The sequence below is a fragment of the Amphibalanus amphitrite genome, unplaced genomic scaffold (genome assembly GCF_019059575.1).
Source record: "Amphibalanus amphitrite isolate SeventyFive unplaced genomic scaffold, NRLGWU_Aamphi_draft 000047F_arrow, whole genome shotgun sequence".
NCBI lineage: Eukaryota > Metazoa > Arthropoda > Thecostraca > Balanomorpha > Balanidae > Amphibalanus > Amphibalanus amphitrite.
Genome location: NW_024881543.1, coordinates 138,201 through 163,097, shown reverse-complemented (window position 1 = coordinate 163,097; position 24,897 = coordinate 138,201). Strand labels below are relative to the sequence as shown.

The 24,897-nt window shown below is 49.8% G+C and overlaps 1 protein-coding gene across 8 annotated transcripts in view; it reads right to left on the bottom strand.

The window, feature by feature from the left end:
• LOC122377557 (5'-AMP-activated protein kinase subunit gamma-2-like) overlaps nucleotides 1–24,897 on the bottom strand; it is a 216,091-nt gene that overhangs the window by 53,986 nt on the left and 137,208 nt on the right. For all 8 annotated transcript variants that reach the window (XM_043357680.1, XM_043357678.1, XM_043357676.1 and 5 more), the window contains one exon: nucleotides 1,292–1,328. In XM_043357680.1, the coding sequence (XP_043213615.1) occupies nucleotides 1,292–1,328 (37 nt within the window). The remainder of the gene's footprint in view (nucleotides 1–1,291; nucleotides 1,329–24,897) is intronic.

The window sequence follows — 24,897 nt, the reverse complement described above, 5'->3', positions numbered from 1 at the left end:
TATGAAAAATAAGCACTTCTTTGTGAAAATGACAAATGTTCTGGTCTGGAACAACGCAGCAGAAGCGGAGGTGTCTATCAGGTTCCTCAAAGCCATTCTTCGACAGCGTATTAATATGTTTAAGATCTCTGCAAGATGCATCCCCCGTTTGCTGACTCCAGAGGAAAGGCAAACTCGAAAGGAGGCGTAACGCGAAAATTTTGGCCCCTATATCGAAGATCCAAAAGAGTTCATTGAACTACTTGTTACCGTGGAGGGATTGTGGGTGTCACACGTTGATCCTAAGGGCGTGACCGAGTTGCACAAGTGGAAGCACACTAAGTAAAGGCCACCAAATGTGTGCGACGTGTTTTAGTCAGACGGCAAGGTGACAGTGGTTACATTTTGGGATGCTGGCGGGGCTCTGCTCGTCAACTTTCTAAAACAGGGGCGCACAATTAATGATGAATACTACACCTCCTTTCGATAACAGTAGCGAGCAGCAGATATCAAGGAGAGACTAGGGAAGCTGTCTAAAAGTGTGCTTCTGATCCAGGACGACGCACCAGCACACATGAGCAGGGTGACGATCAGCGAAGCAGTGAGCTGTGGCTTCGAGTTGTTGTCACAGCCACTTTTTTCTCCGTGCCTTGCACCATCAGGTTGCCACCTCTTCTCCAACATAAGGAAATTGCTTAGCAGTGGCAACTTCGCTGACAGCAAGGAGACAAAAGCAGCCGTCTTGGACGTGCCAGATGCGTCCGAAACCCACTTAGCTATGGAGACCCAGGGGCCTGTCGCGAAGCGCTGCGCGAAATGTTTTTGTCTTAACGCTGGTTATTTGAATAAATGAACATTTTTGGTCTAATAAGTCGACGTCGTATCTCTGCTCCTTCATGGTCGGGCCGAGAACTTTTTGAACGCCCCTCGTATAACAGGACCACAATACTGCTGACCGCTCACAGTAATTCGATCGCGAGCACGACCTTCAGTGGCTGGCGACGCTACTTTGTTCTGCACCAACTGCGCAGCGCCTCAGCAAGGAATGACAGAGCCGTTCGGGGCTGCCAGTGCCGGACTACGTACGGCCTTCAGACGTCACCTGTGACTTCAGTTTGCATGGAGGAAACAAGCTCTATAGCTGAGCACGGAATGTGTGCATACACTCGACGGCTAGAGAGGAAATTGATCAATGGAGAAAAGTAAGCTCTTTGCAAATGATCAGCGAACTAATGAGTACTTAAGTAGACACAGTCGACGACTATTTAGTTCGTGAAACGGCATACATAAAATGTGTATTCGCTGGACTCACCATTGAAAGAGGCTGAGCTGATGGTACTGTGACTTTTCTGAAACAGAAGGAAAACGCACGTCAATTCAGCTCTCCCAGTCAACATTACAAACTCCAGCATAGATCAGGGAACGGTTCATCTTATCAGATCAGTCCCAGGTCACTTATCATACACAAACATCCCCCCCCCCCTATACGCTTGCACTCTCTCCCTGCCTGCCCTCTCTATGATTGTGAGCACGCAGGACGCAGTACGCACTTCCTCACACGCACTGCTCGGTGGGTTCGCGCACGCACCCGCACCCCGGACCGTCTCAACACGCATGTGCGTGATGTAAATATCTGAGAGGGAAGATACCCGGGGGAGATATCCGCCCGGTCATCGTCCGTGTATCGCCACCGGACGAGGCGCGATAGCATCATCCTTGAGAGTGCGTCGGCCGCAGTTCACCTGCGTGTCGGCGCAGGAGACTGCCCGGCGGGGTGGGATACACACTACACAGTACACACTACACAAACCCACTGCTGTCGGGGATCAGAGGTCGCCGGGACTCAGGAAGGTAAGAAGAGTAGTTTGGAGTGCTTGAAAGGTAGAGAGCCAATAATGCTGGTATGAAATAATGCTTGCGTGAGTGCGTGCCCAGTAATGAAGGGAAAATTGACGCAAACTTGTGACATAGATTATGCTTTTCATAAAATGTAGGGGAAACGTTGTCGTCGCATATGTAACCGCGCATACATAAAACCCAGCTGGCCCTAATAGACGAGTCGCATAGTAACGAATCACAAGTACGGTTCATTTGAATAAGTAACTATCCCGCTAGCAGTCGATAAAAAATCAGCATACAGTGGTCAGTGCAAGTGCACCTGGTCAAGCAATCAGTGGTCGAAGCTCATTTCCAGTGCAAGGGAGTTGAGAGTCGTGCTTCGATCTTTCGATAAATTCAGCACCTGCAGGGTGGCAGCCGACCAGAAACAACACATACCAGGCCGACAGGCACGACAATGGCGACCATGAATCGTGACTGAGTGATTTACAGAGCCTGAGAGTGTATTGGCAGCCAGCGGAACAAATGGACAACATTCGGGAACGGCTGTGTTGTGGGTCCTGCGAAACTGCCAGGGATGGCGGAACAGCTGATGCCATGAATTAATTACGTCTTGTTTTCGTAAAAAGATTCAAGCTCGTAAGTATTCGCGATCTATTTTGCCACTTTGAAGACAAATGATATGGGCACTAAATCGTTCCTTTGTTTAGCAAAAGGTCCAAAATACTCATCATTATGAATTTATTGACATAATATTATCGAAGATTCTTCAGAATTATGATGAGTGTGCTGACACATTTCTCTCCTAAGCACCCTATCATTTCGTCCCTTACACAGTGATTAAAAAGAAAATGTGCCACTTGGACCACATATTTGGCAGTCAGATTCCTTCTCCCCATATCTCGTCCTGCAATAAACACATCACGGCCCACCGGGTCGCAATGTCTGCGGGCTGCCAAACGGGGCTGCCAAACGGGGCCCCCGGACAGGTCTCTGTTGTGTCCCCGAGGCAGCCTCTGCCCCCTACAGCTGCCAGGAAGGACAGTCGAGGAAGTCGCAGCTCGAGGGGACAGCGATCGGTGCCAGGGCGGCCGAGGTGGCCCTGACCGGGGCTCGAACAGGACCGCGGGCGGGGGCGGCGACGGCGGCGGCGGGGACGAGGGAGACAGCCGTGGCCGCCAAAGTCCCAGCCACATGTCTACAGGATCAGAAATAGATGAAATGGTGTGTTCCGACGTCATGCCGAGCATCCCTCATGAATAATGTGGACTGCTGTTCGTAATTTATCAATGCCCTTGACAGGAAATTCAAGCTCGGCTATGATTGACGATGAATACACTCTGGCAATGTGTCATAGCACAAATTCACATTTCCGGTCCGCAAGCATCACGTTGGCCAGACGAAGAGCAATTTCACCGGTACATCTTCATAACACTTAGCAAATGTTATTTCACCAAAAATGTTCGACAATCAGAGGGAATCAATAAACTCCGAAACTTCCCAGGAGCGCAGAGGAAGCACCCGGGAATCCCAATGTGGACCGACATTTCATCCATATGTACTCCCCAGACAAGTTTTGCGTCAGTTTATCGATTCCAGCCATTAGCAAATCAGCTAGATTCAAACCACTCCATTTCAGCCCCATGACCCTTGGCCGACCGTCGGACGCGTGTTTCGTCCGTCCGAGCTCCGAGCAGCCGCCCGCAGCTCTGTTGTGTTTGGCTCTGGATCTCAGCTCGGGGTCGCCCTGACCGCGACCGGCCGCCGCATCTGAGACCGTCACTGTGGGTGCCACGAGCCAGGACAGCCTCCTAGCCCTGCCCGGTCTCTCTGAACCACCCTGACAGTTGGTACGGCTTTCAAAAGGGCAGTATTTACAGTACGGAAGCAGCTACCGTCCATTGAAGTCGGCCGACGAATGACCCGAGAATGAGCTGGCACGGATGGACGGCGCCGCGATGTGCGCCATTCTTCATCAGAATGGCATGAAGACATGCTATTCTTGGCACCAATCCACCGCATCGCAGCCCGATTATTTCTGAGAAATGCGCAGCACCGCCCACGATGCATTAGTTATCCCCAAAACTCGGCAGCAGCTTCCTTTCATCCCGTGGCAAATCAGGGCCAACGCTCATCGTGATGGCTAAGGACAACAGGGCGTTCGTTGATGTGATAACTATGCTGACCGCAGCGAAAAGGGTCGCCGCCGGCTGGCTGCGTGCCCGCTGCGCCCCTCAGGTCACTGAGCTGTGCAGCAAGGTCAAAGGTTACGCCGGAGATGCTGACTGTCAGACGCCCCCGGGGCATTCAGCCGCGCCCCGGGGCACGTGCTGACGGAAGTGTGGTCGGCGCTCAGAGGTCAGCGCGGACGCTGGCGCCCCTGCAGACCAGACTGCCAAGTTCGGCCGGGAAGTCTGCATGGCTGTCGTAACACCGCCAGACGGCGAACGACGTCTCCTTTCAGACTGGAGGGCTGCCCGGTATAGCAAAGCTGGACAAACGAGCGACTGAAAAGCGCTGACAGAAAGCGGGTGGAAAGTTGGTGCACTGCCGCGGAAAGTTTCCAAACTTGTTACAAACAAAGAGACCACCAACATGGGCGAGTTTACCAGCAGCCTTTGAGCGGCGTGCTCGAGTAGCTACTAACTAGAGCTGGAATACCGATTGCATGGTTTAATAAAACAGCTTTGTATTCTGTAAAATCAATACCTGTCACTTGTCAGCCACCTCAAAGCTATAAATTTGAAAGTCCTGCGCCAGGCCAAGCGACGAAACTTCGCACCAACAATCTGGGTTGCCAGAAACATCACACCCGCTGAAGAAGTTCTGAGGGAAGTTTGCAAAGCTCTTACCGGCTTTCCCGCTCAGATGAGTAGTCAATATTGAAACAGTCTCCAAGTAATCTGTTGGGGCGACTGCGGAAGGAAATCTATTACGCCAGACAGACCCAGAGACCAGCATTGCAGTCTCAAACGTATTCAGAAGCGAACGAGGAACGCTACAGCCAGACGAACACGATGCTCACATTGTAGCGCTTTTGAATCACCGCCAACACATGAAACACGTGCACGGGTCGATCGCTCTTGTAGTGAATACGTATTCATCGATAACTCAAAAAACATAACATTGTTCACATCTGAATAGTCAAGGAACAGACTCATCATTATTTTACTTTGGGTTTGCAATTAATCAGGTGTCAAAGCAGCACCGCAATAATAATATAAAGTAACGGAGAATGGCTCAGAGTGCACATCACCTTAAAAACATGAGCATTCAACTCTCCTTTCCTCCCTTTAGCTTCAGCTCGGGAGGTTTGTTTAGTTGGGGGGGGGGGGGGAGGGGGGCACAACAGGTGTCACATTTTCCTCACTAACGGAACATAACTTTTTGTAACTATGACTTAATAAAGTTGCATTGTCTCTTGGCCTTAAAATGTTACTTGTGTTTACATTTCGCAGTTCATTAGCGCGACGCCAAGGCGTTCCGCGCTTCCACAGCACTGGGGCGTCAGGTGTGGGTACGTCGCTGGGCGTGAGACCCGAGGCGGCAGCAGCGGAGGAGGGGCCCACGGCCGCGCAAGGCCACGCTAGTGTTGACGTCTGCGGCCGGCTACACCATTCCCAAGGTCACCACTGAGGGGGAGGACCCGAGCGGGGAGGGCTCCCAGGGGAGGGGCGGTGATGAAGAGCCTAGGCCGACCGACAGGAATCTCAGCGGCGTACGAGGAGAAATTGGGTCGTAAACGACTGAAGTGGCTCGTCGGTGTATTCCTGGAGCCCTGGACAGTCATCAGAGGGGAGAGGAGCTATTGGAATAGGCCGGAGATTTGACGGGAAACTGCGGCATGAATATTGAAGACACGTCTGGGTACTACTGAATAAACGTTACATCGGTTATGTTCATATACGTCCCTCACAAACGTTCTTTCTACATAAAAATAATATTAAGATCTCACTTAGGGAACTACCCAAGTTGAATTTCATGATCCGATAAAATTGTAGGCACAGGCTGGTTTCCAAAATAAGATAGCTACCCCATGAACTGGATAAGCCATTAAAAGAAGAAAAGTAGCCTTCAGAGCACCCAATCCCGTTGTCTTAGCGCCAAGAAGCCTCTGTAAAAACCAGCGATGAGACAGAGACCGAGTACCTCGAAGTGGACCCGGTTCACCCCACCCGCACCTCCGCCCTCCGCCCACGTAAGCCGCACACGGGATTACGGAAACCAGTTCGAAGACTGAGCCACAGACTGGATACACTGATCCGTCGCATGCCGCACTGAAAACGCGCACTCATGGAGCTGGGAGGATAGATGCTTGAACCCAAGATCGCGCCAACGTCTTATACAGCGTCATGTACCTATTTACATAGTGGTCATAAGAAATAATTAATAGCCAGCAGTTTGTAAAGCTGTCGTCATTATTCCTAACTGATGATGCGGGAAAATTTCAATAATTACCACAAGGTTACGTCCCTCAGCAACAGTAAGCAAGCACTAGCAGGCGAAACGCACACCTCAACTCGTAGGTACTCAAATCGATCGTCGCCAGTCGCGTGGAGCGGTCTCCACTACCGGACAAAGTAGCTGCCGCCTCTGACGTCAGCACGCGAGCCCTCCCGTGACGTCACCAGGACGCCAGTGACGTCACAACGGTGATGGCTTAATCGCCCGAGGTACTTGCCCTGACACATAGGTGCATTATGGTACGCCGTCCAGCCACGAGAGAGCAATTCATGGTCTCTGCCACTGGGGAGGGCGGATGCCACGCGAAGCTCAGATAGCATGACAAATCACGGGTCGTCAGCAGTAAGCGCCGCAGTGCAGGCTAAGTCCGTCATACGAGGCATGGTAGGATCCTGGGTCTGCCACCGGGTGGGCGACTTAGCCACCGAGTGGTGGACATACCCACGTGTAAGCACACATGTCTTGTTACCAGAATGTTTTATGTTCCAAAGCCACACAGGCAGTACTGACATATTCATACAACAAAAATAAATAGACGTCACTGTTAAAAGTTGAGTTCAACTAAGATACTTAGATGAATATTTTCATATCATCCCCAACTACTTGGCATAGTTTACAGCTTATCCTTATCATGAGGTACGATTAGCTCTCGTCCTATTCTTAGCACTGGCAGACATCATCCTTAGCTGGCTCTGAGTCGCGTAATATCTCAGAAGTCACAAACACATGCCACAGCGAGCGTGAAAGAACTGCGTTTCAGAATAATTTCCATACATACATCACTAGCAGAACAGTTAAGAATGGTTCCGACAATTGGAAACGCGACATGTCTCCCCCATTACTCACATAGCGAGGATAAACTGTAAGAACGGAGAGGTAAGGCCCAAATGGCCTCTCAGTTACGAGGGCTGTGACAATACTCAGCGCGAATGGCGCAGCGCCTAAGGTCATGTATTTAAGCTCAGAGGTTATGTGTCACAGGCAAGCCATCAAAGTGAGATAATGTGCAAGAGAAGCCGATTAGCGACCGCTGGACAAGTGAACAAAGTAATAGCACCGCAATGCATTAAGCAACGAGTGACCCAGTCCCACGTTGCGTTGGCCTCTACGCCCAACATCACATCGCTGGCTCGTAGGAATCTCAACACACCTCGGACCATCCGACAACGGGACGAATTCTGCTCACAGTGCGCCCGACCATCCTTGCGAAACTATCTCCCTCTCTCTCTCTTTCTGCGTGTGAAATCATCCCTCCAAAGCGGGGGTGCTGCAGAGCTATACACGTGCCCATCCAGCTGACGCAACTCCATGCAAAATGCATGTGAACGGGCGCAGAGAGTTGGCGGGACGTCTCGCCGTCCTCCGCTCCCGCACCGTCCAGTGTCCACTGTCTACTGTGTCCAGTGTCCACTGTCTAATGTCCATTAGCTACATGTAGCCCTCTTGCATTTGAGGGGTCTCAGTCCTAGCGTGGACGGCGATCCAGGCAGTGCAGGAGGGAGGACGCCCTTTGTACCCAGGAGGTGCAGGGGCCAGGGAGTATGTGTGGTTACATATGGCGGGGGTGGTTTTCGCTCGAGCGTTGTGCCCGCCGATCACGTCTCACTGAGCCAGGTTTCATTCACCAGCTACTTTACAGCTCTGTAACAATGCACCCGAAGGGCAAACTTTCGGCAATTATGGTGTAATACTCCCTGGAACTATAAACTGGAACCGTGGACTGAAGCACTGCGGAAAAGCGCATTCCTTTAACCGAATGAAGGCGGACTTCACCGGTTCTTACCATATCGTTTTGACTTGTTGAAGCGTCAGCACGTGCTGCTTCTGGAGAGTGCACCGGGCACCCTAAGGTGATTCACAGCGCTTGCGTCTGAGGCTCGAACAAACGCACGACAAACTGCTGCAGAGGATGAGACACTGCATAGCAGATAGACAGCGATTAAAATTCGCCTCAGGCCTGCGAACACTGCTAGGTTTTAAAGCACAGCTCAATGTGCGTGTCAGAAAATAAATTACCCACGCAGTAGGTATTGTTCAGATACGTGACAAACCGTCTACTTCGCCTGGAAAATACATCGCTGGTCAAAAACAAAATTTGCAACATATTGAACTGCACCTCTTCCGGGTAATTCTGAGACCTCAGAAGGTTCTCGACACCAAATGCTTCTCATCCGAGCACTCAACCGGTCTTTTTGCAGATCTCCTCCCAAAGCCCCGTCATGAACCTCCTGCCGATTTCTCCGCATCCCGATAATCTGCGGTCGGTCACTGTCGGCTGATTTGTTCACGTGCAGTTCGTCTCGTCCCGCCACAACCTTGGGCTGACCTCCGGGGGAAGGTAGCGTCTACATCAGCCGACCGCACCCTGCCTCCTCCGTCCTCGGGTCTGCAGCTGGACAGAGTGGTGGGTATGCTGGACAGAGCGACGAGCTGTGCACCTCAGCAGAGAAGAGATCGCACGCTCCTCAGAAGCCAGCAGGGCGCGGACAAATGGGTGTGACGGAGACGAAAAGCAAGGCCAGAGGCGATCACAAAAACCAGCATGTGATCGATGCTTAGCCGATAAACGCCTGGTAACTACTCGCCGGTCAGTTTTTAACCGTCGCCCCCGACCCCGGGGCTACCTCACCTATAGGTGACAAAACACGAGAACATCGATGGAGCAGCAGCAAAACGAACCACCCAATGACCGAGCAGCGTTCTCTGACTCGGGAAGACAATAGTCCATCAGCTGGTCCAAGAAAGGGCTCCGCCACTGGAATGAGGCAGAGAACGCCCGCCGCGGAAAAGCCCAGGGCGGGACCCCGGACCCGAGTGCCGGAATTACCGTCAGTAAGCCTTGGACCGGAATAAGTCGTCCCAGGGATTAGTGCAATCGTCACCAGTTAGCACACTTTCGACTCAGCCGACGCGGTAGTTAGCTGTTAACTGTTAAGCTAACAGCTAATTGAGCACTGTGCTCACTGTTCGTTCAGTGATCAATGTAATTACCCGTACGGCATCGCTGGCGAGGACAGTCTGCAGCGGACATTCCATTCAGAGATCAGAATATCATCTTAATTCTTCCCATGGCTACTTTCCATGCCTGACTAATCATTGAATCAACCGTGTTATGGCTACTCTGGGTAGCATCGCTGGACCGCCTGGTCTTCCTTCCTCAATAACATTCCACTTCTGATCACGTAGGAGCACTGAGCTTCGGTGTGAGCTGCTCGAGACTGGCATTCGCCTTCCTGGTTTTCCTTCCCTGACCTTTTGCCAACAACTCATCTCTCTCTAACACACTCCCTCCCTCCTCTCTCTCTCTCTCTCTCTCTCTCTCTCTCTCTCTCTCTCTCTCTCTCTCTCTCTCTCTCTCTCTCTCTCTCTCTCTCTCTAACACTCCCCCCTCTCTCTCCATCCGTCTATGGCGCGGCGCTCGCCGTTCGACAGCAGATCTCGGTTGCTATGCCGTGCAGGCAGCCCTCGGGCCAGCCAATATCCCGGCACAGAGCCGCTGGATTGCCACTGGCAATGCCAATATCGCTTCCCGCTCCCACTCACTGAATAGGCCGAAAAAAGGCACGTCCCAGGCGGATATAGATTAAAAAAAACAGCGGAAACGTATAATCCAATCAGGGTCTCTATGGAAATCATGGAGATGCGGATTTCGGATGACAACAATGACGGAATATACCATCATGGTCGCAGCGCCCTTGCAAATGCCGCGAACACTTTAGCGACTGTGGTAAGGATCAGCGGGTTTTCGGACAACCCTTGTCGTCCTTCAGTCGGTGCAGCAGACGGGACATACCCACCTGTCCAGCCGCTCAGAAACCAGTCTGTGGCAGTATCTGGACATCGTGGTCAGAATCTGCCGAGCACGGGTGGACGAGATACCAGAGAGAATACCCCGCTGTGCTGAGACGACGGTCAGGGCTGTCCGTAACCTCCGAGTGGTTGATATGAGATTTTTTATCAAAGACAAGTGCGAAGTTGTAGCCACAATCGAACATGACCGTTGCCGATTGACGATTGTTGATCCACGTGCGCTACAAGGCCAATGACCATGCGCACTGGTCCGCAACAGCAAAACAACTAAAGAACTCCCCCAAATCAACCACCTATCCTGACTTCACGACCCAGATCCTCTGGTTCCGGATGTTGCGGAGTAGCGCTGAAGCCTTTCAGTAGTATTGGCAAGGTCTCTCCCGGGTGGTCTGCAGAGGCGGAATTTGGCGCGAGCCAAGCGGGCCAGAGGAGAGGGGGGAGGGAGGAGGGGAGGGGAGGAACATGGCCGGTGGAGCTCGGCGATCAATAACCGGAACACCTCCGGCCATACCGTATCAACGAAACATTGTGTACACGAGAATAGCGAAGCACTGGGTAAATGGCAAACAGCATGACAACAAACACATATGGCGTGTGTCAAACAATAGGGATGTCAGGACACACGTGAGAAAATATATTATTACTTCTACACAATACCAAACATACCTAATAGTATCGAGAATATTGTGAAAATGTCAATCAGGCCTTTCAAAGTACGCGCTAATGAAATGAGGCAGGCAAAATGGACAACTATCGCTGAACGAATATACGTAATTTGCCTTCAGCCCATTTCGTCACCCAACGCTTATAAAGCACATCGGTGCAGAACGGGCGTGACAGCTGAAATTGACGACCGTCATTCACGCAGGTTCTGACCGCCTGGCTCTAAAAATATCACCCGCGGGTCAGCTACAAACGCAACACGCCTGCCTTCACGACCCGCAGTGAAAGGAAGTGTACATTAGGCCCCGTCAAATTTTATAAAGTTTTTGGAAGACCAGCTCCCCTGGTGTTTTCCCATTGCTTGTTGGCCCAATAAGAAGTATGCAAAATTTCAGCTTCCTAGCTCAACGTTTGCGTCTGCCTCAAAGGCCTCGAAGTTTGCCACATAGGGCATAATGGAGACTGCAATGCCGGTGTTAGCTGCATTGTCCTGGCAGCGGCGTTCATTGGCACAATATCGCCACGAATCAACTGCTGCCCAAGCAAGAGATGAACCAAACTAGTCTTTGCCATGCCCCCCCCCCCCACTCACACCCCTCCCCCTCCTTACCCCCCCCCCTGATTTTGTAATGCATCGTTTGATTTCCATGCATTGTTCACGATCACTTTATCTGTTTTTTTTTTCAGGATGCCTAAATGCTGATTGAGACTAATATATTAGTACCTAGCTTTAACATGCATGTGCATATGTATATTACTTTCGACTCAATACTGCGGCGGCGGCAAACAGATAATTACGAACGACAACAGCAGCAGGAGACCAATTGACGGCGGGCACGGCACTGGTGACGGTGACGGGTACCGGTGTCACCCACTATGGTCGAGTCTGCGTGTCCGGTGTCGTGGCCAGAGGTGCACAAATAGCCCAGCCTGTCTCCTACACGGTCTCCGATGGCTCCGGTTTGTCTCACCGATCATCCTTAGGTATATCCCAACATATCTATACTTTCAAGTAAAGCTGGTTATTTACATTACAGTTATTAATATTTACAGGACGTAAACGCTATTCCTGAAGTGTTTTTATTTCTGAAGCTATCCGCAGATATATCGTCATTTTTTTTAAGAAGCCGACAGACATACGGTATGCGCTGATTTGGGCAAAGTGCGAGGCAGGACTTGGTACACCTCCACCTGAAATGCATACTGGTGGTGTATAAATAGACTAGAGTGAGGCGGTCTGGTTGTTGACTGTGTCTGGAAACACTGGAAAGTCAAGAACTACCCTCATAAAACCACCGGGACGCTCAATTAATTCCTCTCATCCAATGAGGGTTCAGTTCCACATGGACCAGACGGGCGTCCATCTGCCGTCCCATAGCGTCCCTCTCCCGTTTAGTGGGGCAGTTACTACTTGGCGGGCTGAAGGTGAAGTGACGTAACGCTGCAGTGTACGGTGCACATCAGTGTTTCTGTTTAGGAATATGAAACTTTAAGGAGTGTGTAACAAGTTTTTTTTCCTGGATCAACATTACTACATTTAGGTAAGAAAACATTATTTGAGGACGATTTTGCAATATTTGCTAATGGGACGAAGCCCATTAAATTGCTATGGAATACCTATCATATTGAGGACCACAAACGTTCAGAAAACGTTTTGACTGTAGGCTTGAAGAAGCGGCTTTAAATCCTTTTATAATCCATCGCTGACTACATCTATACTGCAATCTATACACATTTCACGTGCATCGCTAATCTCTTCGCTAATACAGATCCTGGTCTATTTTTTCTTGCTTAGCAAACCTCAGCTGTCTTGTAAAATTTTCACGACGCATTCATACATTACAGTTTAGAGGCAGATAAATCCGATATTCCTGTTTTCTGCGTGGCTCTGTGAGGTCGGTCCCTGCCATGGATGGTGTGAGACCATCCATGCTGCCGATCGTTCGACGCGCTAGTTTTATTGGGGGTTATATGACCGAAGGACATCGACGGCCGACGGAACTGCCTCGCCTGGCGGGGTCACCAATGTGGAACACGCTGCCGGTCTTTCCGAAGTAAAACTGGAGATTTGCTAGACAAAGTTAGACTAAGTGAATTAATGTACTTAGCCATATGAAAGCAAATGTTTGACATTTTGTCGGCCATTTTGTCGCTGCTGGAGACAACTGCCGGAAAACTAACTGCATTCCCGCAACATCCAATTACTCATCGATACGTATCAAATGAAGCAGGGCAGATTACCATATTATTTTTCTTAGGATGTCGGAATATAATAACATGTTAAGATACCAAAAAGGTGCAATATCCTTGTTTATAACACAGCCTTTGTTCCGAATCTGTGCCTTTGGACGGATCTCATATGCTTAAAATCTTTAGAAAAATGCACTAAGTATCCATTTGAATTATTACTTATGCCAACATGAATGTTAGAAGAATAATCAATTGTAATTTGTTGTCAAGTCTAGATGTGTTTTCTCCACTGTCAATGACTGATTTCTTCTTGCTGTGTAATGTTTTGCAACCTATTAATTTCTATGCCAATGGTGGCTCAAATATTGCTGTTATAGCTATGCAATGTGTAATCTTATATTGTTTAAATAAAGTTAGGCAAATTCAACTGAAATCATGACTGTAATATTTGAAATATGTCATCTGATTGACCTTCATCATACCAACATATAGCCTGGGCAAGGATTATGTCAAAAATGGCAAGGCAAGAGGAAAATAGAGCAAGTCAGATTGTATTGCCACTTCTTTAGTCAGAGAATGAGGACAAGTTATAAGCAAAAAGCACAGATCACCTCGAAATCTTGAAATCAATGTCAAAGCCTACCTACCTGATAACTTGTATGGTCTCCCTCTTTTTAAAGTAATGCAATGCATTAGGTAGGTACATTGCTAGGTGTGAAATTTATGGAGAACTTCACAAACCCCCTTACAAATCAGTTTTATAAGCATATGCTTCAAATTGCTATGCTTCCCACACTAACTGAAAGGTTTTTGAGCAAACTCATGAGCAAACTCCATGCCAGCATATCTTGTTATTGAGTAAACATGTTGACTACTTAACTGACCATTCCTTTTTCTATAATCATATTAATTACAATTCTACACAGACCTGTAGACAATTCATGACACATTTTCCACCCACAAAATTATTATATACACAACTGAACACAAAGCCTATGTTTAAAATAATCACATATCTGTTGCATTTTTGCTGTATAGGTACCTGTCTATAAACATGAATAATTTGATGTTGTGAGCCTTGTGCCCAGATGAATGTTTGTGGTATTGGTGTTACAACAAGGAAATTGAAAATTTGTCATGCAGTTTAGGGAAGTTATACCTACCTAGGTAATGTTCAAAATGAAGTGAGATGCCTTCAATTACTAAATCTCCAGTACATTGAAGAGCCATATACTCTTTTGAAGGAAGTTTTTAGGTACCTATTTACATTAGAGCTAGGTAGGTAGTTACCTGCATGTTAGCATCTTTCAATGTTGTTCTTTATCAATCAAAATGAGTGGAAAATTTAAAAAAATAAGTAGAAGTGATCAGATAGGATAGGTAAAGCAATTTCACAATTCATTTGACTTTCAGTTTCAGTTCTCATCAAGCCAATTAGGTTGGGTACCTACCTACTTACCAGCACCTCCATAATCGCTCCCCAAAATGCCCCCTGCCACGAACCTCTTATGAAGAGTTTATAGAAGTGCAGGCTGCAGATTTCCGGCCCATGCAGAGTTTTCATTTCTTTGGCAATTCCTCAACTCCATGCACTTGCAGCTCACAACCTTCTATTACCACACCATCACATCACAAAATATAGTGTGAAAGTCCTTATACACTTCGCTTACACTGCACAAGACACACATCCACAGCACAGTACAGCAACTGAAGCAAGCTGTTCACTGTTACAATTATCTTTCAAATTCAACTGACACCGATAGCTGGTTACCACGCAACGCGCTAGCAAATGGCGTCAGCTTTTCCCACGAATGGCGGTTGCTATGGAAACCAGCTGACGAAACTTTACCAGAACCCATTTTCGAACAGGAGTTTTGTTAAGGCGCTCCAAGAATTTGTGCGCCGTTTTTCGAAACATACCCACCACTTTCGCAGTTTTTCATCCTACATTTTACCTACACGGTGTCTCATGAGACACAATGTTAATCCAATGGGAACTGTCTCGTGGGTGTCTCATGGAGGAGATTTGTAGGAACTGTTTTTGAAGACACGTAAAGAAATGTAATGACCAAATGCCGTTGACAGCTGATTGTACCGACCAATTGCTACCAGTTAGCTGTTTTTATAGTCATTTTTGTACAGAAAACACAAACTGAAATCTGTCTCGCGGCTACCCTCTTCGGCTCTTTCCTGTCTCCTACATTGTAGGCAAGTAGGAAGGTTTGTGCACCTCTGGTCGTGGCTTACCTACAAGCACGAAGGTTCTCTTGCGCGGCTTTTTGGAAAACTCTGCAGTGCGGTCTAGGAGTGAACTCCGCAATTAAAAAAAAAAAAACTCGTCATTTCTTTCCATGCAACGACATAATATGAGGACGCCTTTAGGGCCAAAGGGGGCGCCCAAAATTTAAAGGTACAGGACAATGGGCTTGACCCGAATGCCCGCGTATGCTGGATACGCCTCTGCTCTGGAGGCTGAGGGGCGTCATGTTTTTTTTTTTCTTAATGGGGCGCCCAATCGCCTGTGATCTTTAATGGGGCGCGTGTTACGCTTTGCAGATCAGCATCCCTGGTGTTGACTTGTGTGCCGAGTGCTCTGCCCTCTGGAAGGGGCGCCATCGTTCAGAGGGGCGCCGAATGTTCTTGAGAGGTGCCAGTAATATTCAATGGGAGCGCCGGATGTTCTGGACGGGCGTCAGTGATATTGAATGGTGCGCCAGATGCTCTGAATGGGACGCCAGCGATAATGAATGGGGCGCCCACTCGCCCGTGAACTTCAATGGGGTGCCTGATACGTGAGACGTGTCGGTGGTGTTGAATGGCGTGCCAAGTGATCAAGAAGTCACTCGTCTTCTTGATCAAGTCACTTCTTGATCACTCGGCACGCCATTCAACACCACCGACACGTCTCACGTATCAGGCACCCCAATGAAGTTCACGGGCGAGTGGGCGCCCCATTCATTATCGCTGGCGTCCCATTTAGAGCATCTGGCGCACCATTCAATATCACTGACGCCCCTCCAGAACATCCGGCGCCCCCATTGAATATTACTGGCACCTCTCAAGAACATTCGGCGCCCCTCTGAACGATGGCGCCCCTTCCAGAGGGCAGAGCACTCGGCACACAAGTCAACACCACGGATGCTGATCTGCAAAGCGTAACACGCGCCCCATTAAAGATCACAGGCGATTGGGCGCCCCATTAAGAAAAAAAAAACATGACGCCCCTCAGCCTCCAGAGCAGAGGCGTATCCAGCATACGCGGGCATTCAGGTCAAGCCCATTGTCCTGTACCTTTAAATTTTGGGCGCCCCCTTTGGCCCTAAAGGCGTCCTCATATTATGTCGTTGCATGGAAAGAAATGAGTTTTTTTTTTTAAATTGCGGAGTTCACTCCTAGACCGCACTGCAGAGTTTTCCAAAAAGCCGCGCAAGAGAACCTTCGTGCTTGTAGGTAAGCCACGACACCGGACACGCAGACTCGACCATAGTGGGTGACACCGGTACCCGTCACCGTCACCAGTGCCGTGCCCGCCGTCAATTGGTCTCCTGCTGCTGTTGTCGTTCGTAATTATCTGTTTGCCGCCGCCGCAGTATTGAGTCGAAAGTAATATACATATGCACATGCATGTTAAAGCTAGGTACTAATATATTAGTCTCAATCAGCATTTAGGCATCCTGAAAAAAAAACAGATAAAGTGATCGTGAACAATGCATGGAAATCAAACGATGCATTACAAAATCAGGGGGTAAGGAGGGGGAGGGGTGTGAGTGGGGGGGGGGGCATGGCAAAGACTAGTTTGGTTCATCTCTTGCTTGGGCAGCAGTTGATTCGTGGCGATATTGTGCCAATGAACGCCGCTGCCAGGACAATGCAGCTAACACCGGCATTGCAGTCTCCATTATGCCCTATGGGGCAAACTTCGAGGCCTTTGAGGCAGACGCAAACGTTGAGCTAGGAAGCTGAAATTTTGCATACCTTTTATTGGGCCAACAAGCAATGGGAAAACACCAGGGGAGCTGGTCTTCCAAAAACTTAAGAAAGTTTGACGGGGCCTAGTGTACATACCCTGTAGTGCATAGAACGCTAGGACGGCCAAAAGCTTCATGGTTCTGGGCTGAATGTCCAAAAATGTACCAGCTCAACAGGAAAATGGACAAAGGCGATAAGACTCTACCATGCAAGCCAGCATTTTTGTGAGATAGAGGGGAAAACCTTGATTTGCTTCAGATTGTCATGGGTACACGGAAGAGGTGAATATATGGAAAAGAAAGTCATAAGCACTTCAATAAAATTCGTAACCAGTTAACTGCGACTGAGCGCAGTGACATCAGCAAGCTTTTGTTGCAAAACCACTGCCAAATATCAGCCGGCAACAAACGGTGTAAAGCATAAATCCATTTACCAAGCAGGGATTATGCCACAAGGAAAAGCCTCTCGCACCAAGCGATGAGCTGTGAGCATCAGCATTGCACACAGGTATGCCTACTTAAATGTTTATCGCATTACAGCGCCTCTTAACACAACCGATGGCCCAGCAAGGTCAAGACATGCCTCTCTCTCGGAATCTCCCCACATTCCGGTTTTCCTCGAATTGGTCGATGTATCAAACAAGTAGCGTCCCCCAGGAGCTGGCTCCCCCGACCCAAACACAACCCTTCACCTGCTCTTGACGGACAAACAGTCCGCTTCAGTGACGAGTCCCTAACATTGGACAATTGTTGACGGGAAGAGGTTCGTTTGTGAGCGATTACCGGTCGACAGCACCACAGGAACACTGTGTGTGGGGACGGCTGAGTTGGCCCACAGACAGCGATATTCACTGCCAGAAAAGCAGAAACGGAGAGGAAATAAAGGACGTAGGAAAATATCTAAAGTCAGGCTAATAAGTCACGATTTCAGCGCCCACGAAGTTTTCCACTCAAAAGAACAAAAATAACGACTTCCTAGATTGTCAGAGACGTAATTCACGCAAACAGCTAAGCTGGTAAAAAAATGTAAGCCCGTATAAACTCAATTTGCAGACAGCAACTGCGGAAGTGGAGCATACAGCTAGTCAGTCACTGAGCGGGGACCATGCGCCAGTGTCCCGTCGGTCCGACAGCCCCACGCTAACAGGTCAGGTCACCCGACCCCGCCCCCATCAGTCACAACCGGACAGTAGCGGCCCGACCAGATGAACCGACGCTTTGAAGAGGCCAGGGCAGCCTCATGCAATAAATGGCTTCGGACATAAGGGGAACACAGATGGAGCAGGTCGCCAGATCGTGACGGAGATGGACGCAGCCTGGTGACCGCCCCCCCCCCCCCCAATCATTCGTCCAAGCCGAGTCCTCTTTGAGATCCCGTCCCGGTTCTACCCTGGTCTTATTTCGCTTTATTTTGGTCCCACTCTGTCCTCCTACCCACCCCTCCGTCCCTATTCCAGCCTCATTTCGTCCCATTTCGTTTAGTTCGTCTCATCTCTAGCTTATTCTGACATATCGCTGCCTCCTTGGGCAATGCCTTGTCATCTCAGATCATCCCCAGCCATACCATACCATCTACGTTCAAGTCACCGAGCCACTTTACAAGTCGCTCCTCCGGAAGAAGCGCGAATAGGTTCTGTCGCATCCAGTGCCTCGATGAGGTTCAATTTCATTAAATATCGCACTCCAAGTTAATTAAGCGTCGATCAAGATTCACGACCGACGATATTGCAGGAGGGCACGAATGTTGCGTAAAACATTGGAACTCGAGAGTCACTAATCCCGAGGTAGTTTCCGTGTGTCATTTATACCTATGGCGGTGACGTTGAACCTAAGGACAAAATGAGAGCTGAGACGCAACAATTTGATTCCAAAATGTGGTTTCAAAATGTCAAGTTGATTGTATCAGTCACAAATCAAAGGCACTGCATCGCCGTATGGTTACATTGGAGAAAAAAATGTTCGGATAAATGTTGCTTATCTAGGGGCATTTGAATAAAATGGAAAGTGGAAACATCATGACAAATCCTGGGCAGGAAGTCATAATATTTCTGGACAAAAAAAAAATGAAGATGAGAAAATTTCAGACACGAATCATATATAGGTAGCCATTCAATGGCCTTTAATCATGGAAGTTACATCAGCACAAGCAACGTCTAACCCTACGAAGTCTCTCGAGCTTCTGGTGGCAGTTTCCACATCTCAGCACTCTTTTGTCTCCTGCCAGCGCGCGGCTGGGCCCGCCGGCCCTGAAGGTCACACCCTTTGGTAGGGCTGCCGTGGCCAATCGATAGCTCTTCTGGAGCCTCCTTTTAGCACATATTGAACGCGAGGCCGCCAATCTGCCAGCAGCAGAGTTCGCTGGCTGTGAAAACTGATGCAACCGAGGAGGACGGGGATATGGGATGGGACAGGTGTCAGAACAATGTGTCAGGGTAATGTGTCAGGGAAATGTGTCAGAAATATGTGTCAGGACAGATGACAGCCTGTCTCGGCGACCGGCCCGGGATGACTCGGATGCCCGGAAGATCGGCTGGGGGGATGGCAGGAGCATTGGAAAGGATGGGTTGGCTCAGGAGGATGCCATCCGGGGAAGCAAGCTACCAGAAAGCCGATGCATCGAGATAGAACTGATAAGTAGACATCATTAATGCTAAGTTGTGTCGATCTATTTATTTCTAAACTTTTCCAATCAAGTGCTCATAGATAGCACTGAGAGAATAACAAGCCATACTGGTACCCGTACTTCTTCCAACATGACAGTCGTAAGTTTCCAAAAGCTCAACTGTAGAGCATTAAGCGAACTACAACGGGAAACGTTGAAACATAGCTCGGGCAAATCAGGCTAACGTCCTTGTAACAGTCGGCTAACAGGAACAATAGCCTTCATGAGGAGCCTCATTTACACGAAAACACACCCAAAATGTTCAATGCCGAAACCCAGCCGAATACAAACCAGCTCAAAGTACCCTTTTATACAGGGTGTCTCAAAAGTTCGTTTACATATTTCCCATGTCAATAAAGCATATAAGAACCGGCCAAAAATCTAAGGTTTTGGTGTCCGTGTGTACACTAGACAAATATGCATGCTTTGAAAACTGATTCGGAAGGTTGGAAACCAAACCCTTTGCTGTATCTCCAAAAATATTTGCCCATACCGATTTTCGTCACTCCGTCAGATGCCGGAGGCTGATAAAAGGTTACCAGCTTTCAAGCTCTTGTAGGGGAATCCCCCGCAGTTTCTGCGTCGGATTTAGGTTTGACGAGCTCCCCGGCAAAATCCGCTTCTCCCTGGAAGCCGATAGCTTGCATCGACACCATCCGTGAGTATTTTGTAGGTCTTCTCTGGCGCTAACTCCTTCATGAATGACTGGCGCCGACCTCCCAAGCACCATTTTCCTTTTCAAAACAACCCCATTCCTGAACAAATGGGAAGTGCCAGGGGCAAATTTTTCGCAGCATATCGTAGCAAAATGTATCGGCCATCTGTTTCTTAGACACATTTTGCAAAATTTGCAAATCCCGAACGCTCGTTATTCCCAATGCCAAGACCTTCGCTGGGTTCCGGAGTGTTTTCCTCAGGAGAGGTTCTGCTTTGTAAACGGCCAAAACCTGTCCATCGTGCGGTTTTGTCCGGATTTTGTGTGTAAAAGAAAGCTATTTGCTCCAGATCTGCCTCTTGAAACTTCGTTAGATAAAACTTTACATTAATTGACACTTTTGGAGGGTCACTTGTCCTCGGCATTGACGATTTTCGCATTATTTTCCCTTAAATTTTAGCGTTATAGATATTATAAACAATTTTTATGATATTTTGTCTTTATTTTATGATGACCTGCAATTTTTGAAACTGGGTAACCTCTGTCTGTGAGCTTCTAGTCAGTTTTCAATAGTAAGGACTGCATTTTCAGCTGTTTTCCGGAGCACCAGTCTGCTGCGGTACAAGGGTCGTTCAAAGCGCTGTTAGTCTCGCATGGTTTTGTCCTTCAAAAATTTTAGCCACCGTTTTTATTAGATGACCATCATGTTGTACTCATCCTCGCCGACACTTGACCATGTGTCATTTCCGACCTAACCATTCCCATTACTCGTGAAGCAGAGAGTTTCTCAGCCGACCCGAGTATGCGACCTCCATTTTCATGTCTGATCCATGGTCAGAGGTGACCCCTTTTTGTGAGCTCATGAAGGGTCGAATGCGCTTGAAAACAATGAAGCTGCTTGAGGAAGGTTGTTACCAATGCCCATGCAAAATTTCGACTGTTAATTTCATGTTGATTCAGAATTATTGACAAAAAAGCATGGCTGGTACCTGTAAGCGAACTTTTGAGACACCCTGTATGTCCTTCACACCCATTCCCCATCACATCGACCGTGGCAACGCAGCCACAAATATCCCCGCTGGTCCCATAATAACCCATCGCCGGCAGCCCAGAATACCGCGCTGGCAGAGGGCCTCATCGTGTGGGGAATCAGCCACTGGCAGGCTGCATGAATACCAACTGCCCGGGCTTCTTCTGGCAGATGCGTGTGGGGGGGGGGGGAGGGAGGTGGAGGGAGGGAGGGAGGGAGGGAGGGAGAGGGAGAGAGAGGGGGTAGTGGGGAGAGGGGGGGGGCGGAGAACGGTGGCATCCGGCACTCCGACCTGACGAGCGCCGTGACTGGATTTAGGCACCCAACGAGCGCAAACAAATAGTGATCGACGCGACGGTATACATAGGATTCTCCCGTGAAAGCAGCGAGATTAGGTACCGGTGTCCTGTAATCCCTGGATAATGCTCGTTACTTACCCAGATTATGCTGGTTAGCAGCGGGCTGGATTGGGATGGAGACATAGGACAACAGTGCATGAGACCCACACCTTATCGCGGAAGGTCATGAAACAAATCAATAGCCCAAGGAGTATGATATTTGTTGCAGTTGCACATGTGATATGCTCCGTCCAGACCCCTGACAGCGCTCAAAGCAGAACTAGCTGTCCCAGGATCGGGATAAAGACGTACCGATCAGGCCATTCTGACAGGTAACGCGAGCCAGCACGTGATTTGGGCATTAACATCACCTTTTTATTGTAACGACTAACGGAGACCCTCCAGTTCTCCCGACCAGCAGCGCAGAGTTCCATTTTCCAAGAAGACCACCATCATCTCTAGAAAGTTTCTCATGTGACAGGATTCAGCCGGCAAAGCCAGCAGGCGGGCTCCGGGGTGGCCAGGTCGGTCAAGCCGTCCTCCGTGCACCCAGACGCTGCCAGAATCACTTGACCTCAGGCACCTACGACTCCTGGGGCTAACAGATCCTTTACTTGACTCGCCCAACCGCTGGGGCAGCCCGAACACCAGATGACTATTTTTAAAGGAGCCCCTTCCCCGGGCGCAGTCGAAGCGGCACAAATGACAGCCTCTCTGGTCCGCTCCCGGGATCCGATGTGACGCGGCTCGCCCGCGGCCAGCCCCCATCGGTGTCAATTACGCTGATCCGGTGACGTCACTAGTACACGTGACGTCACTGGCTAATGGGCCCGCCGCGGGGCGAGCCGGGCGGAATGGAACGTGAAATGGCCGGAGATGACTGGATTTCGGACCTGTCAATGGACTGAGAGGCGTTTCAATATCCGGATGCTAAATCACGCACCGAACAAGAAATGATTAAAACCTCCGAGTAGTGTTCTGTATTGGGGATTCCTTACAGGTTATATCTTTTGTGGATTCTGAGCATTACTGAATTCAGAGAATGCAGAGAATTCCTGGCGGCGGCACAACGGCATTCATTATGTCAAAGTCACTCAGCCGTCTGTTGCAGCGCCGTCCCTATTGAGAAAGTTCGGCAGGCTGTCCACCCCCGTCGCTACGTGGGCCGCTGACTATGCAGAACCTGACTGAAGTGGAAGCGCGGAGTAATCCTGAAGAGCTGAAGGGCGTCAGCACGATTTGCCTAACACCCGCCGCGGGCGCAGGCCATCGCCCTGACCAGACCTGCGGTAAACCAACATCATGCGCCTCCGCCGGCGGGTAGACATCAGCTGCAGACCTGCGGTTCAATGCAGTGTCATCATTTCCACCTGCACCCCTGCGGACCACGGGGGCCTCTCCTGACAGAGATCAGCCTTGAACGACCGAACCCAGCCGTCAGCCCTCACCCCACGCTCATTTCAGAGTCGCCAGCATCCAAGCAGAAGCGTCACATTAGCCAGCCTCGGTCATGAACTCCCTCATTTGCACACCACTGTCGCATATCGTCCGGCGCCGTGCCTGGCGATACGCTGATTCCAGGCCCACGCGTCCGTCACCGACGACCGTGCATATTCGGGTGACCTCGGCCGGGGCTGGCGCGTCGCCGTACCGGCCGGTGACCGGTCCAGCCCATCACCGATGCGTCTATACGAGATCGGCCGGCCGGAGACACGGGTGACGGGCACCGGGCGTGCATCTGGCTGCGGCCGATTTATTGGACAGCGCACGGTCGGACACCGAGGGACCTAGCAGCCATTGCACATTCGGAGATCTGCGCGCCAGAGAGAGTGGGCGATCTGCATACGACGGACGAGGCGCCGGGGAGAACGCTGGAGCGAGGTCACTTCCCGGAAGTAGAACACGGCATTGGAAACAGGTGAGCGCAAATGCCTGTTGGCAAGTTCAGTGCAGCTTGGAAACATCCCATGGAGGACCTGCAATCAATTTCTTATTGCACTGATTTGCATGACAGCCGCAGAGACAACTATTCATGCTCTTTTAATTTCTGAACGATTAAAAGCATTTCATTTCTCCAGGGTGGCTAACCTGGTGACAGCCTCCGCTGAGCTCTGGCACAGCTCTGACGCTGTGAAAGCTCACAGACCAAGCTGTCCATATCTGGCGGGCCCATCACGTGCCGGCGGCACCGGCGCGGCGGCGGCGTCCGTCGCAAATTGATGGAGCTTGTGCGAGCGGCCGGCAGCGGCCGGGTAGCCGCCGGCCATATGTTTCATCAGTGAAGGTCGCCACGAGGGTCCGTGAGGCCGCGGAACGGAAGGCGGCCAGCGGATATATTTACCAGCACATGCGGTGAACGATGCGTGGTACTTGGCACCATAAAAAAAAAACTATAGAAACTGCCTAAACTTGAGATGGGCTTGCGTCCGGCACACCCACGGTTTGGCACAACTCTAATAGTTGAATACAGCTGGAGGGCTCGGTTCTTGGATATCGTAGCTGGGTCAGTGACGTCAAAAGTCGCCGCTTGGCCACCCGTGACGTCAGCACTTGTGAAAAGGTCACACTGCCAGGTCAGGCGACGTTCTGTTGCCACGAGAACAGTGGCCGGGGCGGGGCACACAGCGGGATGGCTCTGTAAATTTAGAGTAGAGGTGATAGCGTGAGCTATAATTTCATTTCGAGTGGCTCCAAAAGTTGCTCGAGGCTAAAGGAGCATCTTGTCAGTTCTTCAGTTTAGGTGTGCAGGAAGCAGATACTAACAGGTGACTTTAAAACGGTCGTGGAAACGGCGCGACACCCCCCAAATCCTATAGCCTTGGCCAAATCAGAAATGTCAGAATACAGGAAGTGGACCCGGCATGAGCGACGGAACCAAATCGACGCATCATCACTGCGATAGTTAGGCCGCTTGGTTTGCAACAGACGGTTTCACAGCGTCATCCCAAACCGTGATATAGCTCGGCGAACTCACCCTCCCGCTTCCGATACCGACACCAACGGCTCTGGGCCCGGGTGCGTCAAAAACGTCGCACTCTGACCGCCAATAAACCTGATAGCCGGGCATGATACGGCCCCAATGATTTTTAGTGCCTGGCAAACTTGCAACAATAACGATAGTGATGGCTTTTCCGCGGCAGCGGCTAGACCTGTCTTATATAACCACGGCGTTGGCTTTGCGGTTTTGACGTGGAATATAAGGAAACCTTAACCAGCGTCCGCTCGTCATATGACAGTTGAAGCACCAGAAAATTAAAAAAAAAAACCATGTGATGCAGAAGCGACTCAAAAATGAAGTC